This window comes from Heloderma suspectum, chromosome 7 (assembly GCF_057233095.1).
Source record: "Heloderma suspectum isolate Gila_16-S chromosome 7, 16-S_ref, whole genome shotgun sequence".
Classification (NCBI taxonomy): domain Eukaryota; kingdom Metazoa; phylum Chordata; class Lepidosauria; order Squamata; family Helodermatidae; genus Heloderma; species Heloderma suspectum.
The window spans coordinates 89,729,673-89,747,985 of record NC_139464.1 but is presented as its reverse complement, the minus strand read 5'-3'; the positions used below and the strand labels follow the sequence as shown (position 1 = coordinate 89,747,985).

General features: G+C 42.4%; 1 protein-coding gene across 8 annotated transcripts in view; it reads left to right on the top strand.

Annotated features, from left to right (window-relative positions):
* POT1 (protection of telomeres 1) overlaps positions 1-18,313 on the top strand; it is an 89,449-nt gene that overhangs the window by 2,032 nt on the left and 69,104 nt on the right. For 5 of the 8 annotated variants that reach the window (XR_014784454.1, XM_084810879.1, XM_084810876.1 and 2 more), the window contains exons 2-4: positions 8,125-8,197; positions 9,597-9,688; positions 17,282-17,386. Coding sequence is in view for 7 of the 8 variants with exons in the window: in XM_084810879.1 (XP_084667005.1) it covers positions 8,125-8,197; positions 9,597-9,688; positions 17,282-17,386 (270 nt within the window). In the remaining variant the exon portion in view is untranslated. Of the gene's footprint in view, positions 1-8,124; positions 8,198-9,596; positions 9,689-9,826; positions 9,899-17,281; positions 17,387-18,313 lie in introns of those variants that run through there. The other 3 variants (XM_084810881.1, XM_084810883.1, XM_084810884.1) reach the window with 3 other exon arrangements.

Here is an 18,313-nt window from a genome sequence, read left to right as displayed (position 1 = left end):
AGGGCGGTAGCCATATGAGAAATTCTATGGCCACCCCAGCCTCCTTCCCTCCTTGAAGCCTCCGATGAGAAAACTTGCCCGTCTAGTTAAAATGCAGAGCAGGATGCTTACGAGTAGCGTGGGTGGATCGCATAAGATTGCACTGTTATTTGTAGACATTTATAGTTGGAGAACTTTTGAACATTGCCTTTTTATTATTAGCACCCTTGGTAAGCTAGAACATGTACTGATGGCTTAGGAGCTTTTCATTTAAGACACAAACTTAAATGGCATTGCAATAAAAATTTCCAGTCTGGTGATTTAATGGATTTTTCTTCTTGTAATGAATCAATAGAGTCTCCTAAATTTATGAACAAACTTTTTTTTTTTTTTAACTTGGAGGGACCACATCACAATGTAACTTTTCTTTTTATTTCTTTGACATAAAATTGGGTCCGTTTCTAACAGTAATTTTCTGCTGTCTAGTAGTGAGTCCCATGCAAGGAATACACATTGTGTTGCTCCACCTGTGATTAGGAGCATATTCTCCGTTTAGGGCATAATCCAATGTTGATAGCCAGCAGCCTCTGAAAGCGGAGGCTGCTGAGTATCCTCATGCAGGCAGCTGGAGCATGGAGATGATCCTCACCTCTGTGTTCCAGCCACCCCGCATTTCTAGCTGCAGTGCTTCAGAGCGGGAGGGAAGGAGGCTGGGGTGAGCATAGGAAGCTCTGTAAGGCCCAGTCTCCTCCCCTTCCCTGGGACCACCTCCCTTTCCCCATCTCCACACTCAGGTTTCCGAGCACGGAGAGGTAGCCAGTGTGGTTCTTTCCCCACTGGCTACGAGGGGGAAGGAGCAGGAGCACGGTTTACTGGCTCCGAAGTTGGAGTGCTGCCTCCAACCTTGGAGCTAGTAAACCGAACAATCCTATGGCCCCCCAGACACTTTCTAGGGGCCATAGGATTGCTCTTTTAGGGCACAATACTATGCATGTTTAGACTGAAGAAAGTCCTACAACTCTCAGCATTCCCCAGCCAACTGGCTGGGGAATGCTGGGATTGGTAGGACTTTCTTCTGTCTAAACATGAATGGGATTGTGCCTGTAAATGCTTAGTGCTAGTAGCTGCAGTATATTAGGCAGAATGTATAAACTTTTTAATATACAGACTAGAACACTTGAGACCGATTTTTCCCAACGTGTTTGCTTTTATTTGATGCTGATGAACTTAATTTTAACGTATTTTAATTGCTACTGCCACTTGGAGATATAAGCTAAAGTTTAATTTTGTTTGTTATGAAAACAAGCTCTGCAATTCAGTCTTCATTAGTTTTTCTCATATGTGTAAAAGGGTGTCATTCCGCAAAATCAAATAGCGCTAGCGAAGCTCCACTAAATCTTGCTGGTAGCATACCACAAGCATAATGCACAACTGCTTACACAAATGGAACTTTAGTTGGATTCTTCTCTTGCACACAGTTCAGAACCTAGTTTCTGCTAGCACAACATCATTTGCACTGATGTAAATGACTCAGGTGGATACTGCCCTGTGTGCACAAACATGCAGAGCATAAACCCAACATGATGTGTTTCTCTTCCATGTTGATCAGTGGGCCGATAGTTAGAAAGGAAAAAGGAAAATGAGGGGAGCAATAGTGTCCTGAATTTTTAGGAAATAGCTGATTTTGCTTTATTGGTCTTGCTGGGAAAACTATATAGAAAATGCTAACATATCTCTCATTATAGGATGTCTTTATTATGAAATGCAAATGACAAATGTTAATGATGAATAGTGAAGAATTTTAAAATGTAAATAAGTAAAGAGTAGTAATTGTATTAAAGGAAAGATATACAAAGACCCAAGCAAGTTCACAATGAATTCTAGGTAACTGGCATAAAAAAAAATAACTGTCAGTATGACCTGGGTGGTTTCCAAAGAGAAAATGCTGAGTTAAAGCCCTATCACTTGGGCCGAAGAGTTATTTGAGTAATGAATAGGTGTAAGACTGTATTATTCCAATTCAAAAGTGTACTTAAATTTTTCACTTATCAATTAATGAGCAAAAGTATTGTGTAAGGTATGCACATCAAAAAGCTGAATACACAGATGTCTAGAAAAAAATTATAGAGAGGTTTAATTGGCATATTTTGAGTAAGGAGTTACCTTCTCAGAGGTATAATTCAAAATTGATTGTATCTATCCTGAAAGATGAAAATGTAAGCCTTTTTTATATGTTCTAATTTTTAAAGAATGTTTAATAACAATGAGATGATTACGACTGTAAGCCCTAATTTATGGGACAGTAGATAATATTACCTATGAGGTAATTTCTAAACAAAATTCTATAAATACTGGTTTTATAATGTGGGAGTAGGAATGGATTGGGCACCCAGTTCTGTCTGGGAATCCAGTAGAAACCCCCTTCCTCAAACCCTGCTCTCTGAGACCCTGCCCCCACTCACCCCCCTGCCTCCGTTCGGCGAGTGGCGTGCACTCACCCCAGCAGCCTTGGTGAGCTCCGTGGTCGCCATTTTTTGGAAAATAAAATGGCGGTCACACAAATGCACATTTTTGCACATTTGCAAATATGCACATTTTGCAAATGTGCATTTTGTGAATGCGTGAAAATGCGCATTTTGCGAATGTGCAAATATGCACATTTTCATGATCCCCATTTTTCCCCAAACAATGGCAACCACAGAGCTCTATGAGGCCTCCGTGGTGAGTGCAGGCTGCTCGCCGAGCGCAGGAGGGGCTCGAGTGTGGTCCAGTGAACAGCTGGGCAGGCACCCGAGAACACAGATAGGGGTGGGTTTGCACATCACGATGTCAGCGCTTCTTATTAGAAGCTCACCAAGCCTGCGTACCTGTCAGCTGAATAGCCTATTTGGTACTGAATGCGGAACTTCGTACTTAGAATGAGATCTCTCCTTTTTCTGAGCTGTTAGTACTAGAAGTATAGGAACGAGAATTTCTATTTGCTGTTAAGCTATTGAATCTAAGCATTTTTATCAAAGCTCTGTTTAACAAAAAAAAATGTGTTTATGTGTTTTTATGCAAGTTGTATTTTGATGTGATGTTACAGGTATATTTCTAATAAAAAGAAAAAATAGACCAAAAGATTTTGCCCATACTAATCCTTGTTAGTACAAAACCAAAATTGAATCCACCTAAAACAATATTTGGTGTATGCTTTGTTTGAAGTATATTGATCATCTGTGGATAGTTAACTGGCAGCCAGAGGCTTCCTAAAGATAGTTTGAAAACAAAGGCTAAATCCGTAACAGTAATAAGATTATATGAAAGATAATAATTCCTGGTTCAGCCTTGCAAAAGTTACAAATCATTTTTAAAAGGTCTTACAGCACGTGTCCACTCAGAAGTAAGCCTCATTGAGTTCAGTAGGGCTTACTCCCAGGTAAGTTGGTATAGGATTGCATCCTAAATCATCATATATGACAGTTCTTCTGTAGCTGAACAGCACCATCCTGGGAAGGGAAATGAAATGGAGTATCCTGAATAAGAGTTGGTCCCACTTGTTTAGTCTTATGGACCACATTTTATTAGCTAATTGTGTTTTTTTTTTCCAAATTGCATATGACATACTGATGGACAACACCACTGAAGGCAACGATCATCTGTGCTGTGAAAGCATTCCGGAAACACATCACTTACCTTTTAATTTTTCTATGAAGTAAATTGAAGGTTGAAAATAGTTGTTAACCTCTAACAATATCAATTGCTCTTGATTCACTCCTTTTTTTCCTGGGATACATTTTTGTCTCCAGCGCATGAAGATCACAGTAGTGATCTGAGAATGATCCAGGATGTTTAGTGAAGTTGTGGGGCTTGTTACTTGAATGCAGGAGGTACTATCTCCCTGAATTGCTCTTTTCACCATCTCTTTGCTACTTCTGTTTTACCTGCGTAGGCACCAGAAACAGCATCCTAGTCCCAAAATGTGAATGTCTTCTCAATTGCTTCTTTCTACTGCGATAACTGTATCCCAAGCTCCCAATAACTTAACCATGCAATCCAGTACATGCCTAATAAGAAGTCAGTTCTGTTGAGTTCAGTAGGGCTTACTCCCAAATAAGTGGGTATAGGATTGTAGCCTTAATCAAGCGGGCTGTACAATGGTATTTCTCCCCCCACCCCTCCCCTCCCCTTCCCTTCAAATTTAAAGAAAGAGACTCTCATCCATCCTCCCCTTAAGGCCTTTGTACTTTCTCTCAGAATCTGTACTGTTAAGCCATTTGGGCACAGGAATTTAATCTGCTACATATTTCTACTCATAAAATAAATATGGGGGCGGAGAGGAGGGAAAATGCAGTTTAAGTTGGTAAAAATTACTGACATAATTTGTTCATATACAAAGAGAACATTTCATATGTTATGCTGTCGGTGTAAAATATATGTTCAGTATTCCATTTGATTGTGATGGATAATATCCTTAGAGGAAACTTGCCTCATGGTGAGGAGCAAATGTAATGCAGCTTAAACCTGCTGCCTGAATAAATAAGCAAACCAGGTAACTGTGAAAGACTGGCACAGAAACACTGTTAACAAGGAAACTAGCTCTTGTTAATTTGACAGAAGCATTTACTGGGGCATCTGCTAATGTGCCAGGGATTGCTCTGGAGGATCCACATCTGTTTTCCACCTAGAAGCAGATTTGAAACATATTATTATGATCACAGTGGTTGCACTGCATATTTATTGTTCAAGTTCTATTGCTGTAATGCATAGGCCCAAAACAGACCAATATGTACCTGGCATACAAGCAGTAACACCAAAGGAGAGCAGGCAAGTTGTAATTGAGGCAGATTAACGCAAGGCTGTTACTATACCCGACGTCTTCTGCTGTGCATACCATTAACATTTTCCTATGTTTAAGAAGTTCTGCTGTCTCAACTTGAGAGAGGCAAAGAAATATATGAAGTACTAAGCTAGGGAAGAATTATTATTTTCATATGTAGGACTCTAACCTATGTATTTATTTCCAGTATTTATATGCCACTTCCAGGTCAAAGCCCTCTCAAGGTGGCTCATATAGACAGTTTAAAATATCTCATTACAATCACAAAATTAAAAACAGCAGTCCAAAGACATACAGCCCAGCGACTGAGATCAAACAAATTAAAAACTGAACACGGCATCAGTTTAAACAGTTAAAAACTCGGCCCAGAGCACTACTTAAAAGCATATTGAAACTGAAAGGGTTTCAAGGCCTGTTGGAAAGCTAATAAAGATGGAGCTAGATGTCTATCCTTTGGGAAAGAGATCCATAAATATAACACACACACAGGCACCAACTCTTGTGCCCTCCAGTCTAACAGATCTTGATGGTGGGCTTGCAAGCAGGCCCTCTGAGGCCAATCTTAAGGCCTGTGCAGCTTTGTATGCGTGTAGGCAGTCCATAAAATAAAATGGCCCCAAACCATTTAGGGCGTTAAAGGTCAATACCAGCACTTTAAATTGGGCCTGGAAACAAATAGGCAGCTAATGCAGCTGGTACAATATAGGCATAACGTTTTCTGAATACCTAGCCTCAGCAAGCATTTCGCAAGATGTGTTCTATGCCGGTTGAAGTTCTCGAGCTGTATTTAAAAGCAGCCCCTCATAGAGTGCATTGCAATAGTCCAGTCCTGGCCTGGGGTTGCTAGAAGTTGCAGACCAACACCTCTGGAGTGCAGCAGGTTGGGGAAGGCTCCAATAGTCTTCTGTGCTGTAATTGGGTAGCTTGGAGAACCTCAGGAGTGGAACACCAGAACAAACCCCAGCCTTCCAACTTTGAATCTGGAGAGGTCCTGCAGTTGTGTTGAACTTTGGAGATTCTCTAATTGAAAATGAGCACAGCTGTGGGGATGATCCTTGTCTCCTCTCTGCTGCTCCAAGGTTGGCAAGGAAGTGGGGACTTCTTGTGCTCACAAGAGGATGGCAAAACAATCACCATGGTGAGTGCAGTCAGGGAAAGTATGGATCATGTTAGGCCATCTTGAGGTACTACTTCAGTAGTATTGCAGTGCTACCCAGTTTGATGAAATATTTGCATGAGGCATTCAATGCATAAGTATTGAATGGAAAACAACAGAGTCTTGTTTCACTTTAAAGCCCAACAAATTGATTGTGGTATAAGTTTTGGAGGATTAGCTAGAGCATAGTTTTTCATGTGCATGAATATTACATTGGTAAGTACAGACCAAGAATGTACTTGGTAATGGGCTAGATAAGAGCCAATAAAAGTGAAGTTGAATCCCAATAGAATGAAGGCACAGGTGGTCATTGGTTCTCATGTCCAGCAATTTGGGATTCAACTTGTTCTAGACAGGACTGCATTTTCTCTGAAAGAGCAGGTTTGTAGCTTGGGGATATATCTTGATTCAGCTTTGTCACTTGAGGTCCAGATGGCCTCAGCAGCTCAGAGTGCCTTTTACCAGCTCTGGCTGGTACACTAGCTACAAACATTTCTGAATAGGGATAGCCTGTCCATATTGATCATTCCCTGGTAACTTCCCGATTGAACTACTATAATGTGTTGCAGGTGGGGCTGCCCTTGAAGCCAATCCAGAAGCGTCTCCTAGTGCAGCTTCCAAAACTAACTGGGGTAGCCAGGTGGAATCACATTACACAGATTCAAAAGAAGCTGTACTGTCTACCTCAGGGGTCCCCGGGCTGCAGGGGTGTGCAAAACCAAGCCGCAGGGGTGTGCAAAACCCCCTCACTTTTGGGTCTACGCGGGGGGAGGCGATCTGTCCCCCCCCCTCGGAATCCTCGTCGGCTCCGCTCTGCGGCGAATCCGCGGAGCTGCCAGCCGACTCCGGCCGCTGGGACGCAAATGGCGTCCACTACACGGACACCATTTGCGTCCCTGTTCTACAGGTAATAGGCTACATAAATCTTTACGTAGCTGATTACTGCAAAGAATAGGGATGCAAAGGACGTCCGCATAGCAGATGCCATTTGCGTCCCAGCAGCCTGAAGTCCGCCAGCGGAAACCCCCCCTCATTCCGTGGAAAAATTGGATCGGTCCCTGGCACCAAGAAGGTTGGGGACCGCTGGTCTACCTATTTGCATCCAAGCCCAATTCAAGTTGCTGGTGCTTGCTTTTAAAGCCTTTTAATGGCCTGGGACCCAAATATCTGAAGGAACATGTCTCCCTGTATCAGCAAGTCCATGTCTTAAGATCTGGAGGAGAAGCTCTTCTCCTAGTGCTTTCAGTCTGTTATGTGATGATGACGGAAAGAGCCTTTTCTGCACTGGTGCCCCAATTGTGAGATACCCTCCTTTTATAGGTATGTCTGGCGCTGACATGTAAATCAGGTTAAAACTGTTTTGTTTGCCCAGGCATTTTAAGTTGAGGTTCTTGTCTTATTGTATTGACTGCCTCTCAGTTACTTTAATTTCATCGTTTTTATTGCATTTTGGGTTTATATGACTATTTAGAGTCATACTTATTGTACACTGCTGTGGTATCCATAAGAATGAGGGGCAGTTTATAAAGTCTTTAATAAATGAATAATAACTAAAGAAGAGGGAGCTGTAGGTTGATCACAGTTTTTTGCTGAGCACAAATAAATGTAAGATCCACTTGGAGTACGAGTGACCAATGTGCATCTGGATGCTCTAGACTATAGAGGTGAATGTTGAGATTAATTTGGTAGTTCTTGAGTGCCATGGGACTCGGTTTTGCTACAACAGACGAATGTTCTCTAGAATTTGTTACTCGCTCAAAAATTAGTACTGGATGTGAAAGTAGGCTGGGGGGTGGTCAGTCTCATCTTGTTTCCCCATGCATAAAATCATAATTGGCTACTCCTCAGAAACACATGAAGAGAATAATTACAGGTTTTCATGATTTGGTTCATTATTTATTTATTTAATTTCTATACCGCCCAATAGCCGAAGCTCTCCGGGCGGTTCACAAAAATTAAGGTTGTATATGCTATGTTTGTATATGTTCAAAGTGCTTTCATAATTGTTCCACCACTACGAAGCCTGATATGAACTAGTGTTGCAGAGATATTGCAAGTCAACACAGGCAGATAATGCTGGCACATATATTGAAGGTCTGCATATGATTGATAATTCCTGCTGTAAAGGTTATTGACTCTTTAATTAGATTTCTCTTTCTTTCTGTTTCAGGGAACAGTTGTTATTTCCTACCCACTAACTAGACTTGGAAATGGGACATCTTTCTTCAAGATTGTACTTCAAGGTATTTAAGTGTAATGTTTTCAGTTGTGTTCATCATTCTAGATATGCACCGAAAGCCAATGGTGTGGGTGGGAAATAACGGGAACAATAACAGAGAACTGTTGCACGAAGCTAATGGGTAAAGAACAAGAGAGAACCAGTGCAAGATATAAAGAGCTGCGCAATGTAATTCTGTTTAGGGATAATTTATTTGAGAAGACTTTCAGTTATATCCAGCACTATGCTAGCAGAAAAATTACAGGAATCGGTGTTCTGCTAGTGGCTGCACAACTGCTTGCAGAACAGCTAGCCCAACTAGCTCCAGCAACACCTCGCCTAATGAAATTATAATAAGTTGTGGAATACCTTGCAGAATGCGTTGAACAAGTGGAATCAAAATGTTGGATTTTATGTTTGTGCAAGGATAACATGTTGTTTCTGCAAGTAATAAAAGCTATGTACTAATGGAATGGCACCATTGGATACAACCCATTCTTTGGCATTCTGAACTCAAATAAGTATGTAGTCTTTTGCAAAAATCAATTTCCCTTAAGGCGCAGTCCTATGGCCGCTAGTTAGCGTCTAGACCAAGAACTGGCCTTGGAGCCCGTGCTCCGAGGTCAGTTCCCTGAAGAACTGTCTAGACCGAGAACTGACCTCCACCCCTCCATGCTACCTCATAGGCAGTGTGGAACGGCTCCGCGCTTGGAAGAGGAGCGCAGAGCTGCGAAAACAGGACGTGCTGGAGCGGGGAACTCAGAAATGCCAGTACGACACATCCAACGTGTCATCCAGCTGCCGCTTCCCCTGCTCCAACTTCCCGCAGCTAGACAGCCAAAATCGGCTGTCTGGCTGCAAATTCAAGGCAGCCGAAATTGGCTGTCTGGCTGCAAATGCAAGGCAGCTGAAGCTCGGAGGGGACAATCCCCTCCTTGCTTCTCCTGCTCTGCATTGGATAGGCAGTCGCCTCCAAGTTCAGCGGCGGCCACCTATCCCAGTAGGATTGCTCCCTTATTAAAATAAAGTGATCCCATTGGCTAATCATGAATCTTGTCTTTTGTTACCCACCCACCCCTGAACAAGACTGGACTTGCAAAATACCTTGTGTTGCTACATGCATCATTTATACCCTGACAATGGGCAGCTTATTCTTTGGTCATTTCTGTGGCCTATTGGAAGGTAAAGCATGCTTTGTGACTGGACCATTTACTATGTACAAAGAGGTGTTTATTTCTTAGTTTCACCGGTCACAAGTGTGAGTGGAATTTCTGCACATTTATATGGGACCAACACAGTGTTCCTAGCCTCTCAGCCCTTGTAATATTACAGGGTGAATCTCATCTGAAACCACTGCTGCATGGCTTTCCTTTGCTGTTTTTAGATAAATGTCATAGTAGCATCATTCATGTGTGTCTTTCCAGAGTCAGAAAACTCATATTCCAGGACTGATGCCATCAATACTTTAGTGTTTGGGAAGTTGGCGGAGGATTGTGACAAAGTTGTACACCAAGGGGTAAATGCTTTTATCTCTCTCGTTCTTAAAAAGTTTTTCTTTTCTTGGGTTTTCTTTTTCTTGAAGGGTTTTCTACTCATCTAGTTGACCTAGGTGACTTTACAAGACCAAGGGGTGGCCTTGTGATGTTTTAAGGCTGCAGTCCAAACATACCAAAAGTCCTATTGAACAGTGGTGCTTACCACTGATAGACATGTATAAGATTGCATGGTGAGTAAGTTAGTGTTTGGCCTTTCTAGGCTGCAAAATGTGGATGCTTTCTACCCTTATATTTGTTATATGAGAGCTGCACTCTTTTCCTTCACCAAAATCTACTGTAGTACTGTATGCTCAAATAGTACTATGGCATCAGTTAATCGCAAACTATAAAGCAGTACTTGTTGAAAAAGGCACTTCATTGTCTTCTCTAGTACATACCTCTCCTGCTCCATGGAACTAGACTTCAGTTAATTTCGGCAAGCATGCGACCAGAGGATGGTGTGGGGAAAAGACAGTTCAGCCATGTGACATGACCAAAAAGCACTGCTTCAGAGTGTGCTAAGATGAGTCCACAAAGATATAGTTTCCTGCCCCTCTGTGTGAAAAATGCTCTTCCCAGCATTTTCTGTACCTCACGGAAACCCCAGAAATGGAGAGGTCTTCCTTTGTTTGGTGTTTTAAAATTAAAAGTCAACCAGCAGTCTCAGTAAGAATGTTCACATTGGTTTGGATCCAGGGTTGCACGAAGCAGAAATCCACAGACTTGATGATTCTGCCTATTTCTCCTCCCTCTGTATCTTCCAGTGCCATCCAACAGCTGCTCTGGAGGGTTGGGGGACCCTCCAAGACAGTGTGTAAGGTGATGCTGGGGAAGGAGGAATACGCAAAAATCACTACCCTGCTCCCTTCCTCCAGTGCGGAATTGTGTTGGATCCTGGTTCCCTCTCTCAACAGAAGGAGCCTTTCTGTTTTGGGAGGATCAGCTCTGGATCCAACCCACTGTATGTAACAGTTCAATCCTGTAAATATTTACTCAGAAGTAAACCCCCTTCATTTCAATGGGATTTACTCCCAGGTGAGTATACGGCTGCAGCCTAAATGGCTCTTTCTGCAATGAGTGAAACTTGAATTTTCAGAATTTTGAGCGAGTGGAAACATTTTCAAGGTAGATCAAAGTCTCTGCATTCTCTTGTTCTTGACTACAAGATTAAAACCCATTTAGAGTGCAATCTGATGACTTCTGCCCTCGATGGTCATAAGCCTCCAAACTTGGAGGCTTAAGAGCATCCAGTGCAGAGCAGGAGAAGTAGCAAGGTGATCTTCACCTCCCATTCTGCATTTTCGCTAGACAGGCTTTCCCCCCCATCTAGCTGGGGTGTTCTGGAGGGGAAGGGAAGGAGACTGGGAAGGCCTCAGGATAGCTCATATCCCAGCCTCTCCAGTCCCTTCCCCTCCCCACTCACTGGAACTCCCCCTTTACCCCCTCTCCAAGACTGTGTTCCTTATCTCAGAGAGGCAGCCAGCGTGGTTCTTTCCACGCTGGCTGTAAGGGGAAGAGGGGGGTGGAGTGCAGAGTCCCAGATCTCAGATCAGAGCGCTGTCTCAGACCTCAGTGCTGGGAATCCAAAGTATCCTATGGCCCCTCAGATGCTGTCCAGGGGCCATAGGGTTGCTCCCCCATAGACTTTCCCAACCTGGTGCCCTTCAGATGTTTTGGATTATAACTCCAGAAATTCCTGAAGATTGGCCATGCTGGCTGGGGCTGTTGGGAGTTGGTCCAAAATATTTTTCTAGCACAGCAGGGGATATGCAAAAAGCCACGTGACGTTCTGCATACCAATATGATAGTATAGATTGAGCACTAAGAGTTGATTCCAATTACTGAATCAGCTCTTCCACCAAATCAGTTAAAGTGTCTGAAACTTAATTACCGGCTTGTTCCCTTCTTGATAAAAAGAGAAGTGTTAAGCAAAGCCTAAAGCACCAATTAGGAGATCACAAAGATCATTACTAAGGAGCCTGAGCTGCAGACCCCAGCCCTTGAGCTGAAAACTTCAAACAGCCCAAGTGAGCTAACATCAGAGGGTTCATGTTTCCCTTATGACCTAGGACTAGGGTATGCTTGGTGTGCTTCTCAAATGTGTGTGTGATTTTTAAAAAAAGTTTAATGTAAATGTGAGAGGACAATCTCAGTTCTGTTTTTTAAAACACTAGTTCTGTGACTAAAGGCGCAAACCTATGCATGTTTATTTATTTATTTATTTATTTATTTATTAAATTTATTAATCGCCCATCTGACTGGTCACCCAGCCACTCTGGGCGATGTACAACCCACCATAAACAATTTAAAACAATAAAATTTTACCATAAAATTTTTTTTAAAAAAAATACCCTAACCCACCCCAAATGCCTGCCTGAACAACCACGTTTTTAATGCACGACGGAAGCTCATTAAAGAGGGGGCATGACGGAGTTCCCTAGGGAGGGAGTTCCACAGAGTGGGGGCCACCACAGAGAAGGCCCTCTCCCTCGTCCCCACCAGTCTAGCTGTCCTGGCTGATGGGACAGAGAGAAGGCCATCCGAGGCTGATCTTGTTAAGCGGCCTGTCTGGTGTTGCTGGAGGCGCTCCTTAAGATAGGCTGGGCCGGAACCATATAGGGTTTTAAAGGTCAAAACCAACACCTTGAATTTGGCCCGGAAAACAACTGGTAACCAGTGCAACTCCTTCAGCACTGGAGTGATGTGATCTCGCCGGCGGCTGCCTTTAATCAGGCGAGCCGCCGCGTTCTGTACCAGCTGCAGTTTCCGAACCGTCTTCAAGGGTAACCCCACGTAGAGCGAATTACAGTAGTCTAAACGAGAGGAGACCAGGGCATGTACTACCGATGGGAGCAGATGGTCGGGAAGGTAGGGGCGCAGCCGCCGTATCAGATGGAGTTGATACAGCGCTGTCCGGCTCACAGCTGACACCTGAGCCTCCATGGACAGCTGGGAGTCCAAAATGACCCCCAGGCTGTGGACCTGGTCTTTCAAGGGTAGCTGTACCCCATTCAACACCAGGTCAACATCCCCCAGCCTCCTCTTGTCTCCCACCAAAAGTACCTCGGTCTTGTCAGGGTTGAGCTTCAGCTTATTCCTCCCCATCCAGCCACTCACCGTCTCCAGACATTTGGACAGGGATTCTACAGCCAACCTTGGTGAAGATTTGAATGAGAGGTAGAGCTGCGTGTCATCCACGTATTGATGACACCGCACCCCAAACCTCCTGATGATAGCCCCCAGTGGCTTCACATAGATGTTAAATAGCATCGGGGAGAGGATGGAACCCTGTGGCACCCCACAAGTAAGTGGCCACGGGTCCGAAACCTCCTCTCCCAGTGCTACCCTCTGGTACCTGCCAGAGAGGAAGGACTGGAACCACCGCAATACAGTGTTTCCAATGCCCAACCCCTCCAGGCGGTCCAGGAGGATACCGTGGTCAACGGTATCAAAAGCCGCTGAGAGGTCGAGGAGAACAAGGAAGGAGCATTCACCCCTATCCAGAGCCCTCCTCATATCATCCACCAAGGCGACCAAGGCCGTTTCTGTCCCATGCCCAGGCCTGAAGCCCGACTGAAATGGGTCTAGATAATCAGTTTCTTCCAAGTGTGCCTTCAACTGCACCGCCACCACCCGCTCAATCACCTTGCCCAAAAATGGCAGATTTGAGACTGGGCGAAAGTTGTTCAGAACTTGAGGATCCAAGGAGGGCTTCTTTAAGAGCGGTCTTATCACTGCCTCCTTGAGGGCTGATGGCATCACTCCCTCCTCAAGGGAGACAGAAAAAGGTTCTTCAACTCCCAGCTTTTACCAGCCAGCCAAACTTAGCAATTTTACAAAGCAAAATGAGCAAACCTGTTACTATTCTAAACAAACAGAGTTGTGGATATAAGTTGTATATGGAGATATAAGGAATCAAGGATTTGCTAAAGGAAGGCGAAAGCTCTAACCTAGAAAGGGTATATGCGTACCATCGCTGCTACTAATGCTACTGCGTTTAAAGCTTATATATAACACCAAATGTACTTGATTACAGCATGTCATGCAAATGTATGAGATATACCAATGTTATCAGTTTTTGTAATGTATTGCTAAAAACAACCTTTGGGGTTAAATTATACGTTCAAATTGTGGAAACCATGTTGATGTCTTGGAAGGAGACACCTAGAATAGGAGATGTTACATTATGAATCTTGTATATTTCTCATGTTGCATGTAAGAAGGTAAACAGTGGTATAGCGTTGGTGTATACAGCAAAATTTAGATTTATTAGCCTGTCCTCAACTCTGTGAGTCTGCACAAGGCTAGCATTAGTTTCCAGTAAATTGGGAGATTAAGATAGTCCACTCAGCTGTGCGGAAGTCTAACCATGAGTCAGCAGCCAAGCTCCAGAATCACTTGTGCATCCAGTAATCTTGTAAAATGCTGAAGCAGGAATGAAATATCCTGGAGCATAGATCTTTGCTTTATCTCTTATTTCACCATTTATAAAAAAGCCATGAATTTACCGACCGTAAATTCTTAAACAAAGATGTTTTACAATGGCCTTTTCAGAATGCCTCAATTGGGGAAACTGTGGCTGAGTTAGGTGCCATTATAGGAACTCCATGGAAAAGTGGTGGAAGCCCCCCCCCCACACACACACACCTGTCCACAAGTGCTGGAAGTCCCACCACCGTGCACACACCTTTATAAGCATTTTGTGTTTCAAGTGTAAGGAATTTTCCCTATCACATTTTTGTTATTAGGATATTTTTTATTGAGGAAGAAATATGATAAACAATAGCATATGTAACATGTTTCCCTGTTTGTGGTACGGAATACAATGCGTCATGCCTTGGTAATTTTGTACATGAAGCTTTGTTTTCACACTTTTGTGTGTGACAATTTAATCTGTATCGCTTAAGTTAGTAGTTTTTTTGCCACAGAAAACATTAAGGTTGGGGATTTTAAATCATTTAGGGGAGCACTGTCAGAGACTGCTGAAGTACCCAAAAGAGCAATCATAGTGCAGTATTTTGCTAAAAACTGTCAGCTTTAATCTCTTTTATTTATTGTAATCAAATAAACACATGAACAAAAGGCATGGCTGTAAAGCTAATGGGAGTGCTGTTGGTACAAGATTGAATGCAAAAGAAGAGGCTCCGAGGGTAAAATGCTTCTCAGTAAGAGCACATCTGTCTGAAGGTACTTAGAAGGCAGAAACCAAATTGAGGCAGCACTTTAAAACGCAGACAATGCCAGAATTAACTAAAGTTACGGAGCCTTTAAGTTACGTTGCAATTCCCTGTGCTCAGTTTCATTTTCATCTCAGATACCTCGCTTAGTTTCCCTGCCTGTCAGTAATGCAGTCGGTCAACCTTTTCTTCTTTTCATACTCCCCCGTTTATCTGGGAGTTTACAATATAGTAAGATGAGGAGTGATGCAAGGCAATATGGGCAGTTATCTTTACTCTTTCTTTTTTTTTAACCTGCCTTCTAGTGGTCTGATAGCTGCTGACATCTGTGATCTTCGTTGGCAAACGCTGTATGCTAGGCAATCCAGTATCTCAACATCTTCACTGCTGTCTGTGATCCAGTTGCGTTCTCTGAATGAGCATCAGGATATCTCACAACACTGAAGATCTTAAGAGATACTGGACCGTCTAGCACACAGTGTTTGACTCTGTGAGAGACAAGGGATGTGATTAAATCCAGCTACTGACAGGAGAGGTTCTTTGTGTACCCTGGCTTGAGTTGGCTACAAGCAAAACAAAATGAGGGCAGCAGTTGGAAGTGAAAATAACCAAAAAGTATCGAAAAACAGACAACTGATATAATTAAACTACTAGATTCTAATATGTATGCAAAAGTTATATATGCGTTTTATTATGAAGTGTAATTGCATATATCTTGCACAGAATCCAAATGTACAATTCTTAAAAGTTAGTAGAAAATATACCCCAACAGACTTTCAACAATGTGCAGTTTAGTTGTTGGATCTCCTGTTGGGGTATATAGTCTAAAGCAGCAGACCTCCAGACTGATGCACTCCGGAGGTTTTGGACTTCAACTCCCATCAGCCCTTGCTAACATGGCCAATGGCCTACAATGTTCGGAGTTAGTCCAAAACATCGGGAGGGCACCAGGTTGGGGAAGGCTGGTTTAAAGTGAAGTTTGCATAAGTTCAATTGAGATTAGTGAGACATCTGTAATTCCATTGATTTCAGTTAGACTGGCATATACCGAACTTCCTTTGGATTACATCTTTTTTTGACATCAGCCTCAAAAATTGTGTAAGTCAAAACAATCACAGAAATATGTTAGTCACTTTCCTGCAAAAATAACATTTATGAATTTCTTCTTATTTTCCTGTTTGATTAATAATATTTTACACTTCTTATTCTGACAAGCCAAAATCATCGGATTTTTTTTTCCTAACGGGGATTCCATGCAAATATTATTCCATTATTGCTTCACTGTATTTTTCAAATCCTTGACATTTTAAAAACTACTTTAAAATCTTATAATGGTAAATGCCATTACAAAAATCAGTCTCTATAAAATGACTTTCTTTGGCTTTACGCAAGTTTGGTTGCTGAGAAAATAACCTATATGTATAGAAGCAAGTAGTGAAACTGCAGTATCTATTCGTCTTCTTGATTTATACATAAGCATTGGCTAAGGGAACTTTTTAGAATTGAATTTTGCAATCAGAATTTTCTTTCTAAACATCATTGTGTTTAAATTACCTATGTTATTCAGTAACTCATCATATTGATTCTTGCACATTTCAAGATCTTTGAATTTTTCCATTCACTAAATTTGTTTGTTAGGAATTTTTGTTTTCCTAGCCTAATCTCCACAGTCCTAAAAAAAAGGGTTATTTTGTTCACCCCAGTTGCAAGAAATCTGTTTGATAGAAATACTCGGTTGCGCTCTTCCAGAGTACCATTTTTAACTGTATGTGATTTATATTCTTGGTTATGGACTTTTTATTAGCTACAGGTAAAACATTTAATTACTCTTATGTAAACATGGGTAACATTCATATTGTGATGCTTGCTCCAGTCACTTGAAAGATAGGTTGTCACTTGTCCCATGCAGTGTCTAGGACATGCTCAGGATCTCTCATATGCACCCAATTCGTTGATCACCCACAGATCTCAAAATCATAACCTATGTATGCTAAAATGTGTAGCTCTAGTACCAAGAAGCATTATTCATCTTAGAATGGTCAATTCTATCCTTCTTTGGTAGTGTCATTCCTAATTGCAACTGTTCATGAGCACTTAAGGGGTATTGTTCACTCCAAACATGATCCAGCCAAACACCCATTTCAGTGAAGCTTTAGCATGTATGTAAATCCCATTGAAATTAGTGGGATTTAACTTAGGCCACATCATGCCTTGATTTTGTTTAAGGGGACTTGGCTAATAAGTGAAAATTTGTCATATTTCCTAAACATCTCAAGAACATTTTCCACACAAAATGTTCTTTTTACTCCTCTCTGAGAGGGAATTAAATGAATTACTGTAGGGGAAATGTCATAACTAAGAACATGCTAAGTAATTATGCATTTTTGCTTCCGATAGGACATCATGATAGTAACTGGATTCAGCTTGGCCAAGTCCACCAATGAAGATGACAGACATTGCTGTCAGCTAGAAATATCTGACGAAGCTGGGTCAAGTATTTATGTATGTTGTGCAAGATTTTCTTCTCTCCCCGCCCCAACCCCAAGTGGTCTGTAACTGGATTATATAATAAGAGTGTTAAATATAAAAAAGTTTCTAAGTCTTAATTATTAAAAAGCATATCAAGAATTCTTCTCTACATTAACAACTGTGCCCTCAGCGAGCATCCAAAGCAAGTCTTAGGTTGGATCCAGACTTAATTATATCTAGAGCCGATGAAATGAATGAGACTTTAGTTAGTGATAGATTTCAGTGGGCCTACACTAAGCATGATTAAATCTGGATCGAACTCCATGTAACTATTACTGCATGCCCAAGGAGGATTTGGACTCGGGGATTATGGGCAGTACTGCGCCATGTGGGAAGCCATTTTTGATGCTGGGCAGGGTTTCAAAGCAATTTGATGCATTATGCAGGCTCATCTAAGTGGGAAAAGTCAACATCACTCTATACCAGGGTGTCAGGAATGAATCTGAGCGTGTGGAGATGTCTGGCAGCTCAGATTCAGAATCAGAAAGGAACAGCCAGAACAGAGGGAGGCAACCTCCCCAGTGAGCCCAGATACAGCGAGACTTTCTTCCCAAGACCTTGACTCACAGATGGCACAGGCTGAACGGCTCTCCCATTCCTCCACCATGAGAACGCAAGTTTTGGAGGAGGAGGGGGGTGGCCAAGGACATAACTTGAGGGATGCAAGAGTCCACCGCAGAGCAAAGTGGGAAAAGTTAGGGGCAGAGCTAAGATACTCCACCAGGTTGGCCACTCATGATAGCCATTGTAGGAGAGAGCCCCCCTCCAAGGGACGGGCATCCCTGCAAACCTAGTCTGGCTGTGAAGTTCTTGCCCAGACTGCTGGCAACTTTCCTAACTTACACTTGGTATCATCTGTTGATATTTGTAGATGTGTGGATTAGCTAGTTCATTGCAGTC